Below are 22,547 nucleotides of genomic sequence, written 5' to 3' on the forward strand. Positions count from 1 at the left end.
ATATATCCTGAGTGTCTCTGAGGGAGAAAGAGAAGATGTGCTTCCTGCCTCTTTTCAGGTTTATTTCTGTACTGTTTACAGGGGGAAACCACGTTAAACAATATATTAATCATCTGAGAGTATTAACATATATGAATCATCTCAGAGTATTAACATATATAAATCATCTCAGAGTATTAACATATATTAATCATCTCAGAGTATTAATATATATGAATCATCTCAGAGTATTAACATATATGAATCATCTCAGAGTATTAATATATATTAATCATCTCAGAGTATTAACATATATGAATCATCTCAGAGTATTAATATATATTAATCATCTCAGAGTATTAACATATATGTTAATCATCTCAGAGTATTAATATATATTAATCATCTGAGAGTATTAACATATTAATCATCTGAGAGTATTAACATATATTAATCATCTCGGAGTATTAATATATATTAATCATCTCAGTGTATTAACATATATTAATCATCTGAGAGTATTAATATATATGAATCATCTCAGTATTAACATATATTAATCATCTCAGAGTGTTAACATATATGAATCATCTGAGAGTATTAACATATACGAATCATCTCAGAGTATTAACATATATTAATCATCTCAGTGTATTAACATATATTAATCATCTGAGAGTATTAATATATATTAATCATCTCAGAGTATTAACATATATGAATCATCTGAGTATTAACATATATTAATCATCTGAGAGTATTAACATATATGAATCATCTCAGAGTATTAACATATATTAATCATCTGAGTATTAATATATATTAATCATCTCAGAGTATTAATATATATTAATCATCTCAGAGTATTAACATATATTAATCATCTCAGATTATTAACATATATGAATGATCTCAAGAGTATCAACATATATTAATCATCTCAGAATATTAATATATTAATCATCTCAGAGTATTAATATATATTAATCATCTGAGAGTATTAACATATATTAATCATCTGAGTATTAATATATATTAATCACCTGAGAGTATTAACATATATGAATCGTCTGAGAGTATTAACATATATGAATCATCTCAGAGTATTAATATATATTAATCATCTCAGAGTATTAACATATATTAATCATCTCAGAGTATTAACATATATTAATCATCTCAGAGTATTAATATATATTAATCATCTGAGAGTATTTTTAAACTTTAACACGTTTCTGGAGGGGAACTTTAAAGGTTAAACAGACTTCATGAATAACCATGACCGAGCACACACACACAGAAAAGCACAGCGGTTAGTAGAACTGTCCCGTTTATTCATTTTCTTTTTTACAGACAAGTACATCCCTTCTCAGGCGGCTGGCCACAGATGACATGGAATGTTCCGGTTACACTTCCTCTTCTTGCATAAAATCGTCACTGTTGAAAATGTCGCACAAGTCTTTCCCCTTTCATTCTTTAATTTTTAAGACTGATGAAAGCCAGAGTGTTATCGTTAGCATTCTTCTTTAACTTATGTTGTCAACACTATGTACACCTGCCGCCCTCATCACAACCACCCAAACCCCCGAAGAAGACACCGCAAATACCCGCTGCCGCTTCTCCTTTTACTCTGTTAACACACAAACTCAGTCGGTTGGAAGGAGAATGGGAGGGGGATGGAGGTGTGTGTGTGTGTGTGTGTGTGTGTCTGTGTGTAGGACAGCGTCCCACACCTCCGTTACCGAGGTCTGTCCATCAGATGAGGCTTCAAATGGAGTTTCTAACGTCCGTCCCCTCGTGGAGTATGTAAAGTGTATGGGTCAAGACACATTCATGACTTCTTCATAGTAAAAAAAAAAAAGAATAATAATGCTTTTTTTATGTTTTCTTTTTTATAAAATAGAGAGTTAGTGTGGTCAGGACTCTCCGTTGTGGACTCGGGAGACGGGAGGCTGCATAAAGTCTTTAAAGGGGCCCAGCGCCTCCTTCAGCGCCGAGCTCACCTCCAAGGAGGAGCAGGTGATGCACTCCACCAGCGTGGGATAGAGGGCGATCACCTGGGCCCACGTGTTCCCATCCACTGTCGCACGACCGGAGGAGGTGGGGGGTGGAAGACAGAGGGGGGGTGGAAGGCAGGAGAGGGAGAGAGGGGGTGGAAGACAGGAGAGATGGAGGAAGAAGGGAAGAGAGGACAGGAGGAGGGGGGATGGAAGACAGGAGGGAGAGAAAGAAGTGAGAGATGACGGTAGAGAGAGACGGAGCGAGGTAAAAAAAAAAAGGAGTGTGAGAGAAAAAGATGGCGGAAGAAGGGAAGAGAGTACAGAGAAGGAGGGAGAGAGAGGGATAGAAGGGTATGGTGACAGGAAGTAAGAGCATTAGAGTAGAGAGGGAGAGATAGATGAAAGAAAGTGAGAGAAAGAGGAAGATAGAAAGAGTGACAGAAGGGAGTGGTGGGTAGAGAATGAAAGAAAATGAGGAGAGATAGACGTGGTAGAGAGAGAGTGGGGTGAGACGGAGGAAGAAAATGAGGAGAGATAGACGTGGTAGAGAGAGTGGGGTGAGACGGAGGAAGAAAATGAGGAGCGCGGTAGACGTGGTAGAGCGAGAGAAGGAGTGGGGTGGGACAGGAAAGAAGAAAATGAGAGATAGACAGGTGGTAGAGGGAAGGAGTGGGGTGGGACAGGAAGGAAGAAAATGAGGAGAGATAGACAGGTAGTAGAGGGAAGGAGTGGGGTAGGACAGGAAGGAAGAAAATGAGGAGAGCAGTAGACAGAGAGGAGTGGGGTGGGACAGGAAGGAAGAAAATGAGGAGAGCAGTAGACAGAGGAGTGGGGTGGGACAGGAAGGAAGAAAATGAGGAGAGCAGTAGACAGAGAGAGAGGAGTGGGGTGGGACAGGAAGGAAGAAAATGAGGAGAGCAGTAGACAGAGGAGTGGGGTGGGACAGGAAGGAAGAAAATGAGAGATAGACAGGTGTTAGAGAGAGAGAAGGAGTGGGGTGGGACAGGAAGGAAGACAATGAGGAGAGATAGACAGGTGGTGGAGAGAGAGAAGGAGTGGGGTGGGACAGGAAGGAAGAAAATGAGGAGAGATAGACAGGTGGTGGAGAGAGAGAAGGAGTGGGGTGGGACAGGAAGGTAAGAAAATGAGGAGAGATAGACAGGTGGTGGAGAGAGGAGTGGGGTGGGACAGGAAGAAAGAAAATGAGGAGAGATAGACAGGTGGTGGAGAGAGAGGAGGAGTGGGGTGGGACAGGAAGGAAGACAATGAGGAGAGATAGACAGGTGGTGGAGAGAGAGGAGGAGTGGGGTGGGACAGGAAGGAAGAAAATGAGAAGAGAGAGACAGGTGGTGCAGAGAGAGGAGTGGGGTGGGACAGGAAGGAAGACAATGAGGAGAGAGAGACAGGTGGTGCAGAGAGAGGAGTGGGGTGGGACAGGAAGGAAGAAAATGAGGAGAGATAGACAGGTGGTGGAGAGAAGGGGGAGTGGGGTGGGACAGGAAGGAAGACAATGAGGAGAGATAGACAGGTGGTGGAGAGAGAGGAGGAGTGGGGTGGGACAGGAAGGAAGACAATGAGGAGAGATAGACAGGTGGTGGAGAGAAGGGGGAGTGGGGTGGGACAGGAAGGTAAGAAAATGAGGAGAGATAGACAGGTGGTGGAGAGAGAGGAGGAGTGGGGTGGGACAGGAAGGAAGACAATGAGGAGAGATAGACAGGTGGTGGAGAGAAGGGGGAGTGGGGTGGGACAGGAAGGTAAGAAAATGAGGAGAGATAGACAGGTGGTGGAGAGAAGGGGGAGTGGGGTGGGACAGGAAGGTAAGAAAATGAGGAGAGAGAGACAGGTGGTGGAGAGAGAGGAGGAGTGGGGTGGGACAGGAAGGAAGAACAAAAGAGAATCACTTGTGATAAAAGGCAATCAAATGAATAATTTCCTTGATAGGAGTGAGGCGACCGATCGGAAATGGCCGACACAAAAACACGCCAAACGTCGTTTCAAAAGGCTCATTTCTTCACGTCTCACTTTGTTCTTTTGTAATTCAGAATGTCTCGAGGGAATCGACCTGGCGGCCGTGTAAAGATAAATTCCCTCAGATCAAAAGACAGAAGAAGAAATTTGTAGGATGATGTTTTTTTCTGGAATGAATAGATGATAAAGTACCACTGTAGGTTTTGTGTTTATTTTTTCGTCGGCACCTCTTTTCCTCTTTCTGAGACCCTGGATAATCACTGACACCATGTGTAAACTCACCGTTTTCAGGCTGGGTCTTTTTCAGTGAGTCCATCAAAGTGCTGATTGCTTTCAGGACAAAGATGATCTCTGTCACCTGTTGCCTACAGGAAGACAAACAAGTCCGTTAGACACACAATAATACTCCCCAACACAAAGTATCATGACACTGAAACACTGGATATGCTATCAGAGCTGTCGGGGACACGGTGTTCGGGCTCCCTCTCTAGTCTGGTCCTTCTCTAGTCTGGTCCTTCTCTAGCCTGTTCCCTTTCTAGTCTGGTCCTTCTCTAGCCTGTTCCCTCTCTAGTCTGTTCCCTCTCTAGTCTGTTCCCTATCTAGTCTGGTCCTTCTCTAGCCTGTTCCCTCTCTAGTCTGTTCCTTCTCTAGTCTGTTCCCTCTCGTCTGGTCCCTCTCTAGTCTGGTCCTTCTCTAGTCTGTTCCCTCTCTAGTCTGGTCCTTCTCTAGTCTGTTCCCCATCTAGTCTGGTCCTTCTCTAGCCTGTTCCCTCTCTCATCTGGTCCTTCTCTAGTCTGTTCCCTATCTAGTCTGGTCCTTCTCTAGCCTGTTCCCTCTCTAGTCTGGTCCTTCTCTAGCCTGTTCCCTCTCTAGTCTGTTCCCTATCTAGTCTGGTCCTTCTCTAGCCTGTTCCCTCTCTAGTCTGTTCCCTATCTAGCCTGTTCCCTCTCTAGCCTGGTCCTTCTCTAGTCTGTTCCCTATCTAGTCTGTTCCCTCTCTAGTCTGTTCCTTCTCTAGTCTGGTCCTTCTCTAGCCTTTTCCCTATCTAGTCTGGTCCCTCTCTAGCCTGTTCCCTCTCTAGCCTGGTCCTTCTCTAGTCTGTTCCCTATCTAGTCTGGTCCTTCTCTAGTCTGTTCCCTCTCTAGTCTGGTCCTTCTCTAGTCTGGTCCTTCTCTAGCCTGTTCCCTCTCTAGTCTGGTCCTTCTCTAGCCTGTTCCCTCTCTAGTCTGTTCCCTATCTAGTCTGGTCCTTCTCTAGCCTGTTCCCTCTCTAGTCTGTTCCCTATCTAGCCTGTTCCCTCTCTAGCCTGGTCCTTCTCTAGTCTGTTCCCTATCTAGTCTGTTCCCTCTCTAGTCTGTTCCTTCTCTAGTCTGGTCCTTCTCTAGCCTGTTCCCTATCTAGTCTGGTCCCTCTCTAGCCTGTTCCCTCTCTAGCCTGGTCCTTCTCTAGTCTGTTCCCTATCTAGTCTGGTCCTTCTCTAGCCTGTTCCCTCTCTAGTCTGCTCCTTCTCAGCCCTACAGCCGAGGAGGCCTGATAAAGAAAACCGATTCAGAAGAAAGAAAGCCACTTTCTTGTCATTGTCCAGTTGTTTGTTTACAGTGAATGTGTTCTCTGCATGTAACTCATCCTATTGTGTAGGAGCAGTGGGCAGCTGCAGCACCCAGGGACCAACTTAAGTTCTTCTTTCCTTCGCCTTGCTCAGGGGCACAGGCAGGAGTATTAACCCTAACATGCATGTATTTTTGATGGTGGGAGGAAAACGGAGCAAACCCACGCAGACACTTGGAGAACATGCAAACTCCACACAGAAAGGACCTGGGACGGCCTGGGGTTCGAACCCAGTACCTTCTTGCTGTGAGGCCACAGCGCTGACCACTGTGCCACCATGCCCCCCCTTTTTTATTGGTTTAAATCCTAAGATCCAGTCCAACAATTTAATTCAGTCAGACAAGTTTTTTACCGAATATTTATGTTAGACGTCTCACTTCTCCCCATCATTTGATTTGTCATAATTGTCATCGGCTGAGCACAGCCAATTCTCAGGAGGTTTACAAGAAATTCACAGGACTCTTCACTGATAGCTAGCTAGTTGCTACCTTGCATGATGTTGCTAGGCGACCATTCAAAACAGATAGATTGAGGGGTCCGCGGTGGTGTAGCGGTCTAAGCATTGGCTTTGTGTCGATGCAGTTGCCCACTGGGGACCGGGGTTCGCGCCCTGGTCTCGTCAGATCTGACTATGGCCGGACTCGATAAAGCAGCAATAATTGGCAACGCTGTCTTTGGGAGGGGGGCGGAGTCGGCTTGTGTTTGTCACATGAATGCATCTCTGGGTGTGTCGGAAAAAGCAGTGGTTCGGCCTGGAGTCGCCTTGTCACGGAAGTGGCGAGGCGTCTCTTTCGAGACTGCTGGCCGGAGAGATGCAGTTGGCGAACGCATGCAGTACGAGGGTGGGTGTTTGAACTAAAATAGGGATCGATTGGCCACTAAATTGGGAGAAAAAATGGAAAAATCAGAAATAAATTTAGAAAAAAACCAAAACAGATTTTAGATGACAATTCACTGACTGTCCAATCAAATCTGAGTGTTAGATGATGTCATTTCTTACCAGCAGCTGACTGGTTTTCTCAGATGGATTAATTATGTTGACAACCAGTAGGAGAGTTTCTCAAGGGGCTTTCGTCAAATTTTCACTACAGCACTTCTGATGTTTTGGATAACTTCAAATTAACAAACCTTCTATTAATAATAAATACAATGAAACTAGAAAACACGATTTTCATTGGACTGGATCTCTAAGCTTCATTGTCATGGTAACACAACATACACTCCTGGTTGGATTATGTAGTTCATGTAGTTTGTGTAGTTCTCACATCCTCATCCACAAGTCGTCCTCGTGGCGGTACGTACCTGGGCAGGGGGCATCGGCCGCTCAGCCTTTCGTCCTCCACAAAGCGCTGCAGAACATCCTGGGAGCGCTTGAGGAGCACGGAGAGCGCCATGCGGGAGATGTAGCCCTCCTGCGGCGTTGACACCTTGTTACTGAAGGAGAACTGCAGCAACGTCTCGAAGCAAACCTTGGAGAACTCCTCCCGCATCCGCATGTCGATCTCCGCCTCTGTAAGGCAGAGATGAGGGGTTAGCGTAAGAGGAAACCAGGGCTATCGATGCTAAACAAAAAGTTACAGCCAGACATGATATGAACACCAAGTATGAAAAGAGAATAGTATGAAAAATTAATGGTTGTCAAAGTCAAACCAAAATGAGGCATGAAAAATCTTTGTTTTCTTTTGTGTGTTTTTCTCCCCAATTGTACCCGGCCAATTACCCCACTCTTCCGAGCCATCCCGGTCGCTGCTCCACCCCCTCTGCCGATCCGGGGAGGGCTGCAGACTACCACCTGCCTCGTCCCGTACATGTGGAGTCGCCAGCCGCTTCTTTTCACCTGACAGTGAGGAGTTTCACCAGGGGGACGTAGCACGTGGGAGGGTCACGCTATTCCCCCCAGTTTCCCTGAACAGGTGCCCTGACCGACCAGAGGAGGTGCAAGTGCAGTGACCAGGACACATACCCACATCCGGCTTCCCACCCACAGACACGGCCAATTGTGTCTGCAGGGATGCCTGACCAAACCGGAGGTAACGGAGGGATTCGAACTGGCGATCCCCGTGTTGGTAGGCCACGGAATAGACCGCCACGCTACCCGGATGCCCTGAAAAATCATTTTTGTATGTCACTAATAAAATATAAACTGGATTGAAGGGGGGGGGGGGCTTAAAGGAAAAAACACGAACGCCACCCCTCAAACCAGATGAAATAAAATTTAAATACTGAAATATTTACTTTCACCTCAACTCTTTACAAACCAAATCAAGAAAAGTATAAATATGAGTATGTTCAAGTTCCATCATGTTTGGATTGTTAGTCGAGTACATTTTCACAGACAAGTAAGTCAATTTAGCGGAGTGCTCAACGTACTGTAAAAACACAAAGTATTATACACCACATTATACACGACAAACTAAATGTAACTGAGAATGCTGATGAGCGTTTTATCCCATTGTGTTTATTTATGAATATGTGATGGTCACACCGTACCTGTGAAGGAAGAGGACTGGGAGTGAATGGATCCCTTATTCAGCATGGCCATAATCTGACCAACAAACTCTTTGGGGATGAAGTTGGCAAACGGTAAAATCTCTGAGCTGATCAGCTGAACCACCTTCCAAAAACACAGGACACAAAGGTCAGACAAGGAAACTCTAGATAAAAATCAAGAATATGGACACCATGAAAAAAAAATCCCATTCACCTCAACGTCAATGGCTTCATTCTTCTGGAACTCTTGGATGGACAAGTTGTCCGGGGGTGTGCTGAAAAGAAAAACAATATCAGCACACAGCTCCTCATGAACATCTTTCAAATTAAAGTTTCAATCCTGAAGATTGTGTTTTTTGTTTAAAATACTGACTACTGAAGTAATATGCCTTCCTGCATTCGTGTTTGACCACCATCTATATTTCTGAGATCCATTCAAAATGATACAGAATAAGAATGAAATCAGAATATAACAGGTTGGTATTGGTTCTACTTATGGATGTATTATTATCTGTTGGTAAAGGTCTTCTTCCAGCTTGTTCTGTCATATCTGCTGGTTAGACACAACAACTTCACTTCTTCGCACTCAACACTACCTGCCTTCTTCTTCCTCATTTGGCTGCTCATTTTTCCTGGCAAAGTTCCACCACACACTCATCTTTCACATCACGTACTGCTAAAGCCTTCATGATATGGATATTTATGGTGATAAACAGCAGCCTTGTCTCATCCCACATTCTTGAGAAATAAATTATGTTCTCTTGTGTCCAATCTGGACGCTGCACATATTGGTTGCATACATGGATTTTATTAAGTCATACGTTTTACCCCCTACGCCACTTTGAAGTAGTTTGTAAAGTAAAGTAAACCAACGTGCCATATTGAATTGAATACTTTTTTTTGGAAGTCGATGTTATTATTTGTGAAGCGCTTTGAGATCTGTCTCCGCAGATGAAAAACACTATACAAACTCAATCTATTGTTACTATTATTATTATTATTATTATTATCTTGAACATGCCAGTGCCAGAAAGTGCACTGAACACATTTGGTTTGCATGTAAACGTTGAGGACTGCAGATTTAAGGGATTTAAAATGTCTAAAAATGGAGGACCCTCTCAAAGCACAAGGTTTACCTTTTGGTAAACAGGAAGTCTTCGAAGGCGTTGGCCAGCTCCGGCCACATGGTGTCAAACTTCCCGGAGGAGGCATGCTGGCGTGCCACAGGAAGCCCAATGGAGAGCACCTTGAGCAGCGAGGAGACGGCCAGCCTCCAGGTGCTCTCTGACGGACAGGCGTACTTCAAACCCAAGGGCATCCTCAGAGTCTGGAGGGAAAGGAGGAATAGCAGAAGAGAGGCAGGGGAAAATGGAGAGCAACAGTTCAAGAGAACAGAACTCAATACAAAACTTCAAGGTAAAAACTACAAAAGTATTTAAGTACCGGGAACATGCAGAGAGGCTTCAGGCTGTATTGTGAATGAACTATTCCTAAACGCTACGAGTGATGGGTTGAATGGCAGTTAAAAAGATTTAAGTAATGGGCCTGTGGGCTGCCCAACAAAAAAGATGAATATATCCTTTTCAAAAACTCACAATAACATCCAATTGGAAAGGAATTTCGACCATCTTCTTTTGACAAAACAAATCGTTCCACGTAACAGCTGGGCTCCCCAAGGTGAAGATTTTATAAAAACAACATTCTTTCTCTGGAGAGAGGAAAGGCTGAGGGACTGATTTGGACGTACACGGGGGAACTTTATTAAAAGTCACTTGGCAAATTATTCCTCCAGTTTATACATCAGCAATGGAGAAAAAGCATTTAACGCAGGTGTCCTTCTGAAACAAAACAAGCTGACCAGCCATCATCTTTAAATTAAAAAAAAAACTCGAAACTTTGTTTTTCTTATGTTTGTGTCCCCTAAAATGTGTGGCCTTGGTTTTACTGACTTATAATTGTGCAAAGTTTGTCACTTGAGCGGTGTTTTCACGTTCCTCTCCTGGAAGAGGAGCTGTCTGTGCACTTCCCTAAAATCTGAGATTCAAACGTACCCTGGGCAAGCTTGATTTGGTACGTCATAAATCCGAAAGCCAATCACCGTCTAATATGCAAATGTAGGGCGAGCAAAGAAACCTGAGACCTCCTGTGCAGAGCGAACTTGTCAGTACAGAGAGCGAGTTTGCATTAGCATAGTGAAGGCTTTGACAGCAAACATGGTAGAGTGCAGTTCTGGGATGTAAACCGGGCCCTGGAGCGTCCTTCCACTATCTACCAAAAAATCCTACTATGCTGCTGAAAGGGTTGGAATTTATTTACACTGCATATCTGCAATGCTCATTTCACCCTTACCAGAACTGCCACCTTAACGTGGTGGAGGGGTTTGGGTGTCCCGGGGAGCCTGGGAGCTGTGTTGTCAGGGGCAATAGCTCCTGGTAGGCTCTCCCAAGGCAAACTGGTCCCAGGGGAGGGGCCAGTTTAAGAGCAATTCCCAAGAAACTCAATGAAATTAACAGCAGAGCTACAGCACCTCGCCCAGAAAAGGGAAACCGGGGCCCCTTCCTGGAGCCAGACCTGGGAAGGGAGCTCGCCGGCGAGTGTCTGGTAGCCGGGCCTTGGCCCGTGGGGCCCGGTCGGGCCCAGCCCGAAAAAGAAACGTCATTTCAGCAAAGAGTGTTTCCATAACCTAATGCAAAAGTCACTGGGTTTTCACAAGAAGTTAGTTTTGAAGTCCGATGCTGTGCCGACTATTTATCCTCTGTCTGCCACAGCAAGCAGGAGTCAGTATGTAAGTTATGTATTTCTTTCACTCAACTACTGTCAAATGAAAGTTTTCTGCATGTAACATATTTCCTTTGTGACTTATAAGTAGCATTAACAGCATTAGCGTTTAGCTAGCTGCTGCTACTTGTTTGGTAATAGTAAAACTCTAAACTATGTATTTAGCTAACATTTAAATGTTCAGCGATATGAAACAATGATAGGAGCCAGAGGTGCGTCGTTTTTCACTCGAAAAACAGAGCGGTGTGCAATGTGAACCTCTATTCTAGTCTGGACTTCGATCCCGACCGGGCTTGCAGGGGTCCCCTCTGCTCCGGCGGCACCACTAAAGGCGTTCATCATCAAGAGCTCTGAGAGCTGACGGAGCGGCGGCAGTTGCATCAGGAGCCATGCGCGGCTCTTTACATGCTCCCCCCTTGGTAATATCATACGTCGTCATGGTCTTCACTTCCACTGTTACGCCGATGACATCTAACTCTACATCCCCACTAAATCCATCACCACTATGACTTACTCCAGTCTGACCAACTGACTCACTGACATTAAATCATGGATGCAAGCCAACTTCCTCAAACTAAATTGTGATAAATCTGACATTATCATCATCGGTCCCAACAGACTTCATCAGTCTCCTTGTCAGACTGACGAAGTCACTTAGATGAGTGATGAACAAGGCTCAGCGTTTTCGGTTTTTACTGATTTTCACCGAAAAATACCCAGATATTTTAAAAGGAGCAGATCGGTTTAAACTGATTTTCACCCGGATTTTATGTTTCCACGGATCCAAAAGTTGTTCCTGTTTGTGTGAGGTTATGTAACAGTGTCCTCTTGTGGTGAAATTTGGCATGCTGGATTGCTTTGAAAAATAAAAACCGAAAACGCTGAGCCTTGGTGAATAATCCCACTAAAGATTGTGTCCAGATGAACTGATTCAAATTCCTGGGATGTCCTTTGTAAAGACAAACCTGGCCGAAGAGCTATAGCTTCAATTAAATAACAGGTTTTTCAAACAAACTCTGTAAAAACATTACACAGCAGGTGAAGACAGAATATCAGAAAAATAAGACAAAAAGACAACTAAATACATTTTCAGAAGAAAAATATCCCTAAACACTGGTGACTGCTGTTGATGTCCCACCTTGATGATGTTCTGCAGGACCTTCTCGTTGATGACGGCTTTGTGACATGCCGTCTTATGGTACAGATCCACCACCACATCCAGGGAGCGCTCAGCGAAGGGGACGTAGTTTAAGGCAACCCATTCAGCCTGGGGGTTGGGGGCAGGAAGATAAGCAGACAAATTGGATATCGGTCAAAACACAGCTGATAACCATTATCCCAACCACCCCCGCCGCCCCCACACTTTTTTCTTTGGCAAAACCACATTCAAAGTAGCAGTAAAGGCACACTCTGTACAAGCGCACCAAGTGACAACATGAATATACTTCAAATCACACAAATTCTTCCTCTCCTGAGTTTTGTCTAACATAGCGGGCTTCCCACTCTTTGTAGGAAATCCTTTTCCAGGACTTTTCAAGGAGATTTTCCAGGACTTTTAGCTTGGAAATCCATGCCAGCCATCGCTGGCAGAGGGTCATATCATTCAGTATGAACTATCAGTGGAAGTCTCAACAGTCTCTACATGAACTGTGTGGCTGAACATACCGCCAAAATGTCACACTGAAAATATGCTAAAAATATGACTTTATAACCTAATTTTTCCATATTCCAAGAACTCGATAATATTTCCAGGATATCTGATCGATCTTGTAATTGTCCAGGTGTTTTCCATGACTGGAAAACTAGTCTATCAAATTTCCAGGTTTTCCAGGACCACTGATGCAGATAACCAAACTATTGGAGCCCAGCCACCGACTCTGGATAACATTACAAAGTGTGCCTTTGTAGCATTAAACAATAAAAACAAAAGCAACCAAACCACCACGTACGTGCGTAGATGCCACCGAAACATGAAATTTACGAAAGGAGGAGTAGCACAGGACGGTGCTGGACACACAGAGAGAGGCAGGACCAGAAGTTAGTGGCAGGCAGAGAGGAAGACAAGCGTGACGGAGGTGAGTGACAGATGGATATGTAGACATGAGACCCGACCATGCGGAGAAACACCTCATCTACCGCATAGGACGGACAGTTACCAGTCAACACAGCTTAGTGGGTTTATTATAAAGAGGGGGGGGGGGTCTGAAGGAGATGGTGAAACTCACCGGTGCAAACAGTTGGATCTAAAATCCCGTTAGTAGTCCGAAGAAAGAACGAGAGAAGATCGCAATTAAACTGATGTCTGGGTCAGGGCAAATCAGTAATGGCTTACTGGGCTAAATGAGGTGCCTGGCAACATTCAGGAATTAAGCCTACCCTACAAGATAAAAAATTAAATTTATTGATTTAAAAAAAAAAATCCTCTGCTAGACTCCTGCTCTCTGGACATGTGAGTTGCTCTGAACTGAAGTGATCAGATGTTTGTGTCTGGACACCGACTCATTAAAAACTTAGGAAAACAAGTTTGGATGTACAAAAAGTGTGTGGTGTTAAGAGGGGCCCCTGCCCACACGACTTTTAAATCGGCAGATGGGATTCGAGGCTTCGGCGGTTAGCGCGTAGCACATTCGTTAGTATAATCTCATCAGCCCGCTAACGTTGGATCCAAAACCACTCTTGGCATCTCCCCGGTAGGCAGAGCAGCTGTTGGGGTTTTATTACTTTCCTCAAAGCCCTTCTTTACCGACTGACTTTTGCCTTTATTGCAACGGTAATTCTAAAAAACACACCGAGGTCTAAACATAAATTGTAAAAATGGCTCTTGCTGCCGAGGTAGGACAGAGGTTTGGGAGGAGGGAGTTCGTGGTTTTGTGAATAAATCAGGCAGAGCTCAAAACCTTCTTGGCTTCTTTGAAATGGGGTCTTTTTTTCCTCCGAACATTTTGGCACCGAGGACTAAATACTACACAAGCTAAACAAGACTAAACAATTTAAACAAAACCCTCTCCGGCATGCTGGGAAGTAAGCTCGGCGAACGTGAGGAATGTAGGAAGTAAACCTTTATGACAGAGCACCTTTCCTTTCTAAAGCCTGCTTCCAGAGGGCTTCACAAAGACACAAACATGAGCAACAACACAGATGGAACCATAAACCATGAGCAAATTCCAGAGAGAGACAAGAGATGGCTTGTGGGTAATAATGGAGGGGGCGGGTCAAAACAGTGTCAACCTTGCGAAATAACCATAATTGGGGGGGGGGGGGTCACATAATGACCAGAATGAGGCAAAAGAGGAAAGGGAGTCTGGTTTCTAACCAACGAGGAGGAGTGAACGTGTTCGGGGTAAGGTTGAAGAGAGAACCGGCGACTCTAAACGTACAAACTCCAGTCAAAACAAACTCGGAGGGGGATAAAACCAAACGACATGAAAATTCTCGGCAGACTTCTCACAGGACCCCCACCGCCCGAAAAAAAGAAAAAAAAAATTATAGACCTGGTTGTATTTGGCGTTGGCCACGTGTTTGGTCTCCACCTTGCCGTACTGCGGCGGCTTGCAGGAGAACTCCACGAAGAGGAGCAGCTGCTCGAAGATGGCCGGGTACATGACCTGCAGGTTCTCGGGGCCCACACAGATGGCCTGCGGCGGGGAGGGAGAAGGAGGAACAAACACTTACTCACTGCTGACATTTACCAGGGGAGCTGCAGATTGTGCTGCACAAAGGGCGCTGCACAATTTAGCACGATGCCAGACTGTTTCACGGCCCGAGCCAATGTGCTGAGGCATGACATAACTGGAGAGTCGGCTCCGGCGGTCTGTGGGTGGGTGGGGGTTTGTGTGTTCATCCTTCAGCATCATTCCCCTTAAGTTTATTTAATATGGAATAAAGATGAAGGCTGAACCCGGGAGTCTCAGTATTCTAAGGAGGTGCAAGGCTTTATGTTATTGTTTCATTACAGCAGTGTGTGTGTGTGTGTGTGTGTGTGTGTGTGTGTGAGACACAGTGTGGTAATATGTGTTGATTATTTTCTTAATTCTGTTTTATTTTTATCAGTTTGCCGCTGCCGACCTTCTGCAGGACGTCCAGGGCGGTGAGAACGGCCTCCTGCAGGCTGGTGAGCACGGCCTCGGTGTAGGAGGGCAGGATGAAGGGCGAGGCGTCACTGCTGATGGGCACCGACACAGCGCCGTGGAGGATGACCCCCAGCTTCTTCAGGTCCTCCATGCTGAAGCCAGACTTGATATGCTGGTAGAGAGCCGGGAAGATCTGGATCAGGGCCGTGAGGAAGGGCTGGCTTGGGATGAAGGAGAGCTTCTCCGTGCCGCTGCTGGGTGGTCGGGTGCTTTCCGTTCCTGTTCGGTACCACGTGTTCCACGCTGACCACCACAGCACGGAGTCCTCCAGGGCCGACTCCTCCCCTGGGGGCGGGGCTTGCAGCTCCGCGCCGTTGTAGCGCGTCAGACGCTCCACCAGTGAATCGGAGCGAACCAGTGGTCTTCCGGGACCGGCAGCGGTGAGCGGGTCGATGAGGACCGCGGGAACGCCCATTGCGGCGAGGGCGTCGCCCGGTCTGTCCGAGTCTTTGATGGGCGTGACGATTTGAAGGATCTCCTGAAAGCTTTTAAGCGCGGCCAAGGAAACTTCGTTGTTTTTGCTGAGGGCAGCTGACTGGACGTGGTCCAGCAGAACCTCCCACGCCTTGAAGAAGTCACCTGTCCAAACACAGCAGAGGGAAGCTGAAGTTAAGCCAGGTAATACGCTCACAGCAGGAACTTGTCTTTATGTCAACACACAGACACAAGCACACAAACATGTTCTGAAAACAGAAAATAACCAAGACTGCCCGACGACGTGGAGGAGCATGTATGTACCGTAATGAAACAGCAAAACATCCAATTCCACAACTGAAGAAGGACGTTGAGAATGAAGAGGAAAAGGGCGACACCCAACAAAAGCCTGTCATGTTTACTTTTGTTTCACTGTTTACTTTCCAAACAAGAGGACGCCGCCCAAAGGCGGACAAGAAAGTCCGGTACACACCGATAGCCCAGTTACTTCTGTACAGGCCCGGCAAAACCCGTTCCAAATGTAAGATTCAGCACGGGGAACTTTAGCCTTTACAAGTACAACGAAACGAGACGGGACGAGAGAAGAGGAACACGTGCACATAGGTCAAAGGTCGCTCTTGAGTCTAGGATGCTGCTGCGTTTGAGCCTGTGCTCACACGGTTCACGCTGATCAGCTCGAACAACCAAAATGCCCTTTAGAATAAGGAACACTTGGGCAGCAGCTGCACGAGCTACACGTCAGGGGCGCAACGGTTCACGTGCTGGTACCGAACACGTTGGGTATCGGCCTTCCGGTTCGGCACGCCTGTGTACTGAACATGTTGGGCATCGGCCTTCCGGTTCGGCACGCCTGTGTACCGAACATGTTGGGTATCGGCCTTCCGGTTCGGCACGCCTGTGTACCGAACATGTTGGGCATCGGCCTTCCGGTTTGGCACGCCTGTGTACCGAACATGTTGGGTATCGGCCTTCCGGTTCGGCACGCCTGTGTACCGAACATGTTGGGCATCGGCCTTCCGGTTCGGCACGCCTGTGTACCGAACATGTTGGGTATCGGCCTTCCGGTTCGGCACGCCTGTGTACCGAACATGTTGGGTATCGGCCTTCCGGTTCGGCACGCCTGTGTACCGAACATGTTGGGTATCGGCCTTCCGGTTCGGCACGCCTGTGTACCGAACACGTTGGGCATCGGCCTTCCGGTTCGGCACGCCTGTGTACCGAACACGTTGGGCATCGGCCTTCCGGTTCGGCACGCCTGTGTACCGAACATGTTGGGTATCGGCCTTCTGGTTCGGCACGCCTGTGTACCGAACATGTTGGGCATCGGCCTTCCGGTTCGGCACGCCTGTGTACCGAACATGTTGGGCATCGGCCTTCCGGTTCGGCACGCCTGTGTACCGAACATGTTGGGTATCGGCCTTCCGGTTCGGCACGCCTGTGTACCGAACATGTTGGGTATCGGCCTTCCGGTTCGGCACGCCTGTGTACCGAACACGTTGGGTATCGGCCTTCCGGTTCGGCACGCCTGTGTACCGAACACGTTGGGCATCGGCCTTCCGGTTCGGCACGCCTGTGTACCGAACACGTTGGGCATCGGCCTTCCGGTTCGGCACGCCTGTGTACCGAACATGTTGGGTATCGGCCTTCTGGTTCGGCACGCCTGTGTACCGAACATGTTGGGCATCGGCCTTCCGGTTCGGCACGCCTGTGTACCGAACATGTTGGGCATCGGCCTTCCGGTTCGGCACGCCTGTGTACCGAACATGTTGGGTATCGGCCTTCCGGTTCGGCACGCCTGTGTACCGAACATGTTGGGTATCGGCCTTCCGGTTCGGCACGCCTGTGTACCGAACGAACGCAGCGTTGTTTTACCCACTGCACTTGTGGAACTTTTGCATGTGCGGGATTTAATTTATCACTCCGAGTTTCCCCCCCAGCAAAGGGCCAGATGTTGAACCTTCAGCCCCCCACTAAGCATGCGCGCACACACTCACTCATTTGGCACAGCGCAGCCTCGTAGTTATGGCAAATGCACATAAACCAGAGCCTAGCCAGAGCCTAGCCAGTAGATCTGCCCTTCCCACAAATAATGTAGACCATGTTAGTTTACTAAGCAAAGGACATGAGAAGACCAGGAATCCCAGTAGGAGCTGGGACTGTGGTACAGGCACAATGTGAAGCTGAAAGCGGCTGATGTGAATACAATACACTACAATTCAAACAGTTCCTTCCCATCATCCGAACCGCGTATCCTGCTCTCAGCATCGTGGGGATGCTGGAGTCTATCCCAGCAGCCACTGGGCCGCAGGCAGGGAGACACCCTGGACAGGCCGCCAGGCCATCACACAGGGCTGACACACACAAACAAGTCACACCTAGGGACAATTTAGTATAGCCGATTCACCTGACCTATACATGTCTTTGGACTGTGGGAGGAGACCCACGCAGACACGGGGAGGACATGCAAGCTCCACACAGAGGACGACCCGGGACGACACCCAAAGTTGGACTACCCCGGGGCTCGAACCCAGGACCTTCCTGCTGTGAGGTGACTGCGCTTACCACTGTGCCGCCCCCAACTCAAATTTCACAATTCAAATTTTCTAAATGCTGCACCTTTATGTATGTTCATTTTATATTTTTTATTTATTGGAGAGAATATTTATTTTGATTTACCTTTACCTAAATTTTACTTTTTTTTTGCGTGTGGATTTCCCCCCCTTTTTCTTCCCAATTTTCCCCAGCCAATTACCCCACTCTTCCGAGCCGTCCCGGTCTCTGCTCCACCCCCTCTGCTGATCTGGGGGGGGCTGCAGACTACCACATGCCTCCTCCCATACATGTGGAGTCACCAGCCGCTTCTTTTCACCTGACAGTGAGGAGTTTCACCAGGGGGATGTAGCGCGTGGGAGGATCATGCTATTCCCCCCAGTTCCCCCTACCCCCTGAACAGGCGCCCCGACTGACCAGAGGAGGCGCTAGTGCAGCAACCAGGACACATACCCACATCCGGCTTCCCACCTGCAGACACGGCCAATTGTGTCTGTAGGGACACCCGACCAAGCCGGAGGTAACACGGGAATTCGAACTGGCGAGCCCCGTGTTAGCAGGCAACAGAATAGACCGCTACACTACCCGGACGCCCAGTAAACCACTGTTTAATAAAAAAAAGAAGCAATTTTATGTTTTGTTTCTTTTCCCCCGCTGTACCGAAAACGTACCGAACCGCGACTTCAGAACCGAGGTACTTACTGAACCGTGATTCTTGTGTACTGTTACGACCCTACTGAACATCACACAACAGAAGGGAGGAAATGGCCCACCTACACCCAAGCCTATCTGATACTGGTGGAAATTAGTACAATGATAATTACTGGGCATGTAAAACCCAAGAAAATTAAAATCTGAATCTTTCTAATCGCACACAATGTACTGAAAACATGTAAAATACATGTAAAATCCATGTACATTCCTAATTTAAGACAACAACTCAACGCAAAATGCAATACAGCATGAGAAAGAACAGCAGAACACGTGTCAGCGGAGGCCCACCAAGCTGCTGCAGCAGGTATCTCCTCGTGTTGAAGATTCGCGCCACCCCGGCCAGCGTCAGCACCCAAGTCTCTGCCCACTGCTTCTCGGCCGTGTCGCGTGAGTGGTGGATGAGGATGTTCCCGCCCCCGGACTCGATCTTCTCTTTGTCGGCGGTGGTGGAGGACCTCCTCACACAGTCCAGCAAGTGGAACAACACCTGGTTGAAGCACAACGCTATTTCAGTCAACAGTCATCTGTGAGACAAATACGACTTAGCACTGAAATGATCAGTCAATTAAACAATCAGTCAATTAAACAATTAGTGGATAGACAGAAATGCTGGTGGTTGATTAACCACGAGTCATTCATCAAGTAAAAATACCAAACATTTGTTGGCTGCAGGTTCATAAAGGTCAAGTTTTGCTTGCCTTCCTTTTTTTGGGGGGGGGGATTTTTCTCCTTTTTGTCCCCAACCGTATCCGGCCAATTACCCCACTCTTCCGAGCCGTCCCGGTCTCTGCTCCACCCCCTCTGTCGATCCGGGGAGGGCTGCAGACTACCATATGTCTCCTCCCATACATGTGGAGTCGCCAGTCGCTTCTTCTCACCTGACAGTGAGGAGTTTCACCTGGGGGACGTAGCATGTGGGAGGATCATGCTATTCCCCCCCCCCCCGAACAAGCCGACCAGAGGAGGCGCTAGTGCAGCGACCAGGACACATACCCACATCTGGCTTCCCACCCACAGACACGGCCAATTGTGTCTGTAGGGACGCCCGACCAAGCCGGAAGTAACACGGGGATTTGAACCGGCAACCTCCATGTTGGTAGGCAACGGAACAGACCGCTACGCCACGCGGGCGCCCCTGCTCGCCTTCTTCTGATTATAAAAAGAACTTGAGGATTTTTTTGGCTGTTGGTCAGACTGAGTTAACAGTTTTAAGACGTCACTTTGGACTCTGGAAAACTGGGCATCCATCAGTGTTTCTGACCTTTAACAGACTAAATTATTAATCAATTAATTGAAAAAATGATAAGACAGATCAATCACTTATGAAAATAATTGTTAGCTGCAGTGCAGCGTGAATCCTTTTCTTTTTTTTCCCCGACAAGTAATAAATAATACAAAATAATAGATCTTCATGACCGTGTGAGTGAAAATAATAAAAACCTAATTTACAATCGTTTACAAACAAAGTTACTTTATTTTTGGTTGTGAGGTTTTTTAAAAGGATAAAAAGTAAGGTTGGATAGCGATGGACTCCCAGAAAGGTGAATCAGTTCATCTGGACACAAGATTTATTGGGAGAAACGTTTCATCCAAATGACCTCCTGGGTCAGCTGACGTCAGGGTGCCCACCCCCAGAAACAATACAGTTGCAGAATGACCCAACACAACGACCAGTTTCATATGCAAATTGCCGTAAAAAGGGGGAACTGGGGGGAATAGCGTGATCCTCCCATGTGCTAGGACCCCCCCCCCCGGGTGAAACTCCTCACTGTCAGGTGAAAAGAAGCAGCTGGCGATGCCACATGTATCGGAGGAGGCATGTGGTAGTCTGCAGCCCTCCCCAGCCCACCCCTTCTGCCGGATCAGCAGAGGGGGTGCAGCAGCGACCAGGATGGCTCGGAAGAGTGGGGTAATTGGCCAAGTACAATCGGGGGAGAAAATGTGGGGGGGGGGAATCCCCCACAGGGCCTCTTTTACCATTTTCCTTCTTGATTTTCCTTTTGTGTCTTAGAAAAGGATGAATAATAGAGACGCATCTGCAGCCATCATCCCAGGAACCATGGCAGAAATTACTTTTATGATCTTTTATTATTTATTTATTATTATTATCTATTATTTTATTATTTTAAAATCAGAGTGAAATCAATTGATCGCTGGATTTAAAAATTTATTTCTGATTTTTCCCCTTTTCTCCCAATTTAGTGGCCAATCGATCCTTATTTTAGTTCAAACTCCCACCCTCGTACTGCATGCGTTCGCCAACTGCATCTCTCCGGCCGGCAGTCTCGAAGGAGACGCCTCCCCACTTTTGTGACAAGGTGAATCCGGGCCGAACCACTGCTTTTCCCCCCACACACCCAGAGACGCGTTCATGTGACGAACACAAGCCGACGCCGCCCCCCTCCCCAAGACAGCGCTGCCGATGATTGCTGCTTCGTCGAGTCCGGCCATAGTCGGATCTGACGAGACCGGGGCGCGAACCCCGGTCCCCAGTGTGCAACTGCATCGACACAAAGCCGATGCTTAGACCGCTACACCACCGTGGACCCTGATCGCTGGATTTATGGAATTAAAATCATCTGTTCCCGAATCACTACTTTGCTTTTGATGTAAGCGCAAAATTTGTGCGCCATCCTTTTCTCAGCAGACCCCGCGTTTCCTGTGAAACTTATTGGCAATAGTAACAACTATCAGGAAACACTTCATTCCTTCTTGTTAAATATACTTTGGTGGCAAGTTTGCCTTTATCAGATAAGAAAGTGGAGTGTGGGGTGAAGAAAGAGGTGACGAGCGTTGAAGACACGCAGAAAAAGGTTCCGGGCTGGATTTGAACCCAGACCACAGCGCTCAGGCCTGAGCCAACATTGCATGTACCTCCCCGGCTGGTCACAGGACACCCGACAGGGCGTTTGGCGATTCGTTCACTTTACCTTCCAGACCACGATGTGCCAGGTGGGCTGCTGCAGCAGCGTGCCGTGAGCCGCGATGGTGGAGAACATGGTCTGCCCGGCGCTTTTCCGCACAGCGGGCCGTGGGTCCACGCACAGCTCCCCCAGCTTGGAGTAGAGACACAGCCAGAGGCAGTCGAAGGGCGGAGCCGGGTGAAAGGGTCTGTTGAGGGTCTCTCCCCTCTCCTGCGCCTGCTTCTGCAGGGCGGCCTCCTCCCGCTCCAGCTCCCGCGTGATGGCCTCCCCCCTTTGGAAGAAGTAGTCCGAGATGTTCCACTGTGGGAGAGAAGAAAAATAAAATTTGGCGGCGACTGATTGGAGGGGGCAGGTGATGAAACCGCCTCGGGCAGTATAGCAGTCCCATTACCATAAAGAAACCTCACAGCGGCTGCCACACTCGGAGAAAGATAATCCAGCAAACCCTGGATCAATATTGGTTCTTGCATGACCTGAATACCTCCCAGTTCATCAGTGAAACCTCTGCAGAGGACAGCGGTGAGGTTTAACCGAGAACTACCGATTATGCAGCCTTTGTTTTTGTGATTCCATAGCTTTTTTTATATTCTTCTCAAAGATGTGTCACCCTGTATTATTACGATGAACACAGTTTGTTCCAAAAACAAGGTTTTCTACAGAGGAGATCAAGCTGTCCTCTATATTTCTCTTCTAACCTGCATCTCTTGTGTGAGCGTTTGGTGGACGACTCGTTTCAACAGTGTTCTGCCTCACATTCACCTGCTCGACGGTTTTCAACCATCGCTGTCTGAGTAACAGCGCTGGTACAGGGGGCGAAATGTCTCGATCACAGCGGAGAGGACTCGGTTATGACTCCCCCCCCCCCCCCCCCCACCAGAGTTTCTCATCTACTACTCCGACTCACCACTAACCAGAAACAGCTCATCTTGTTTTTTAAAACAATAAACCCACAACCACCCCCCTTTAATAAA

General features: G+C 47.3%; 1 protein-coding gene across 2 annotated transcripts in view; it reads right to left on the reverse strand.

The window, feature by feature from the left end:
• Positions 1-1,298: 1,298 nt before the first annotated feature.
• Positions 1,299-22,547, reverse strand: part of mon2 (MON2 homolog, regulator of endosome-to-Golgi trafficking) — a 108,606-nt gene continuing 87,357 nt past the window's right edge. Inside the window, exons 24-35 of one of the 2 annotated variants that reach the window (XM_056282727.1) lie at positions 21,583-21,876; positions 18,941-19,139; positions 14,889-15,532; positions 14,315-14,458; positions 13,049-13,066; positions 11,962-12,090; positions 9,182-9,372; positions 8,260-8,320; positions 8,046-8,169; positions 6,858-7,065; positions 4,230-4,312; positions 1,299-2,059 (exon numbers count right to left, since the gene is read on the reverse strand). In XM_056282727.1, coding sequence (XP_056138702.1) covers positions 1,896-2,059; positions 4,230-4,312; positions 6,858-7,065; positions 8,046-8,169; positions 8,260-8,320; positions 9,182-9,372; positions 11,962-12,090; positions 13,049-13,066; positions 14,315-14,458; positions 14,889-15,532; positions 18,941-19,139; positions 21,583-21,876 — 2,259 coding nt within the window. In that variant the 3' untranslated portion in view covers positions 1,299-1,895. The remainder of the gene's footprint in view (positions 2,060-4,229; positions 4,313-6,857; positions 7,066-8,045; positions 8,170-8,259; positions 8,321-9,181; positions 9,373-11,961; positions 12,091-13,048; positions 13,067-14,314; positions 14,459-14,888; positions 15,533-18,940; positions 19,140-21,582; positions 21,877-22,547) is intronic. The other variant, XM_056282728.1, reaches the window with a different exon arrangement.

Source organism: Lampris incognitus, chromosome 6 (genome assembly GCF_029633865.1).
Source record: "Lampris incognitus isolate fLamInc1 chromosome 6, fLamInc1.hap2, whole genome shotgun sequence".
NCBI lineage: Eukaryota > Metazoa > Chordata > Actinopteri > Lampriformes > Lampridae > Lampris > Lampris incognitus.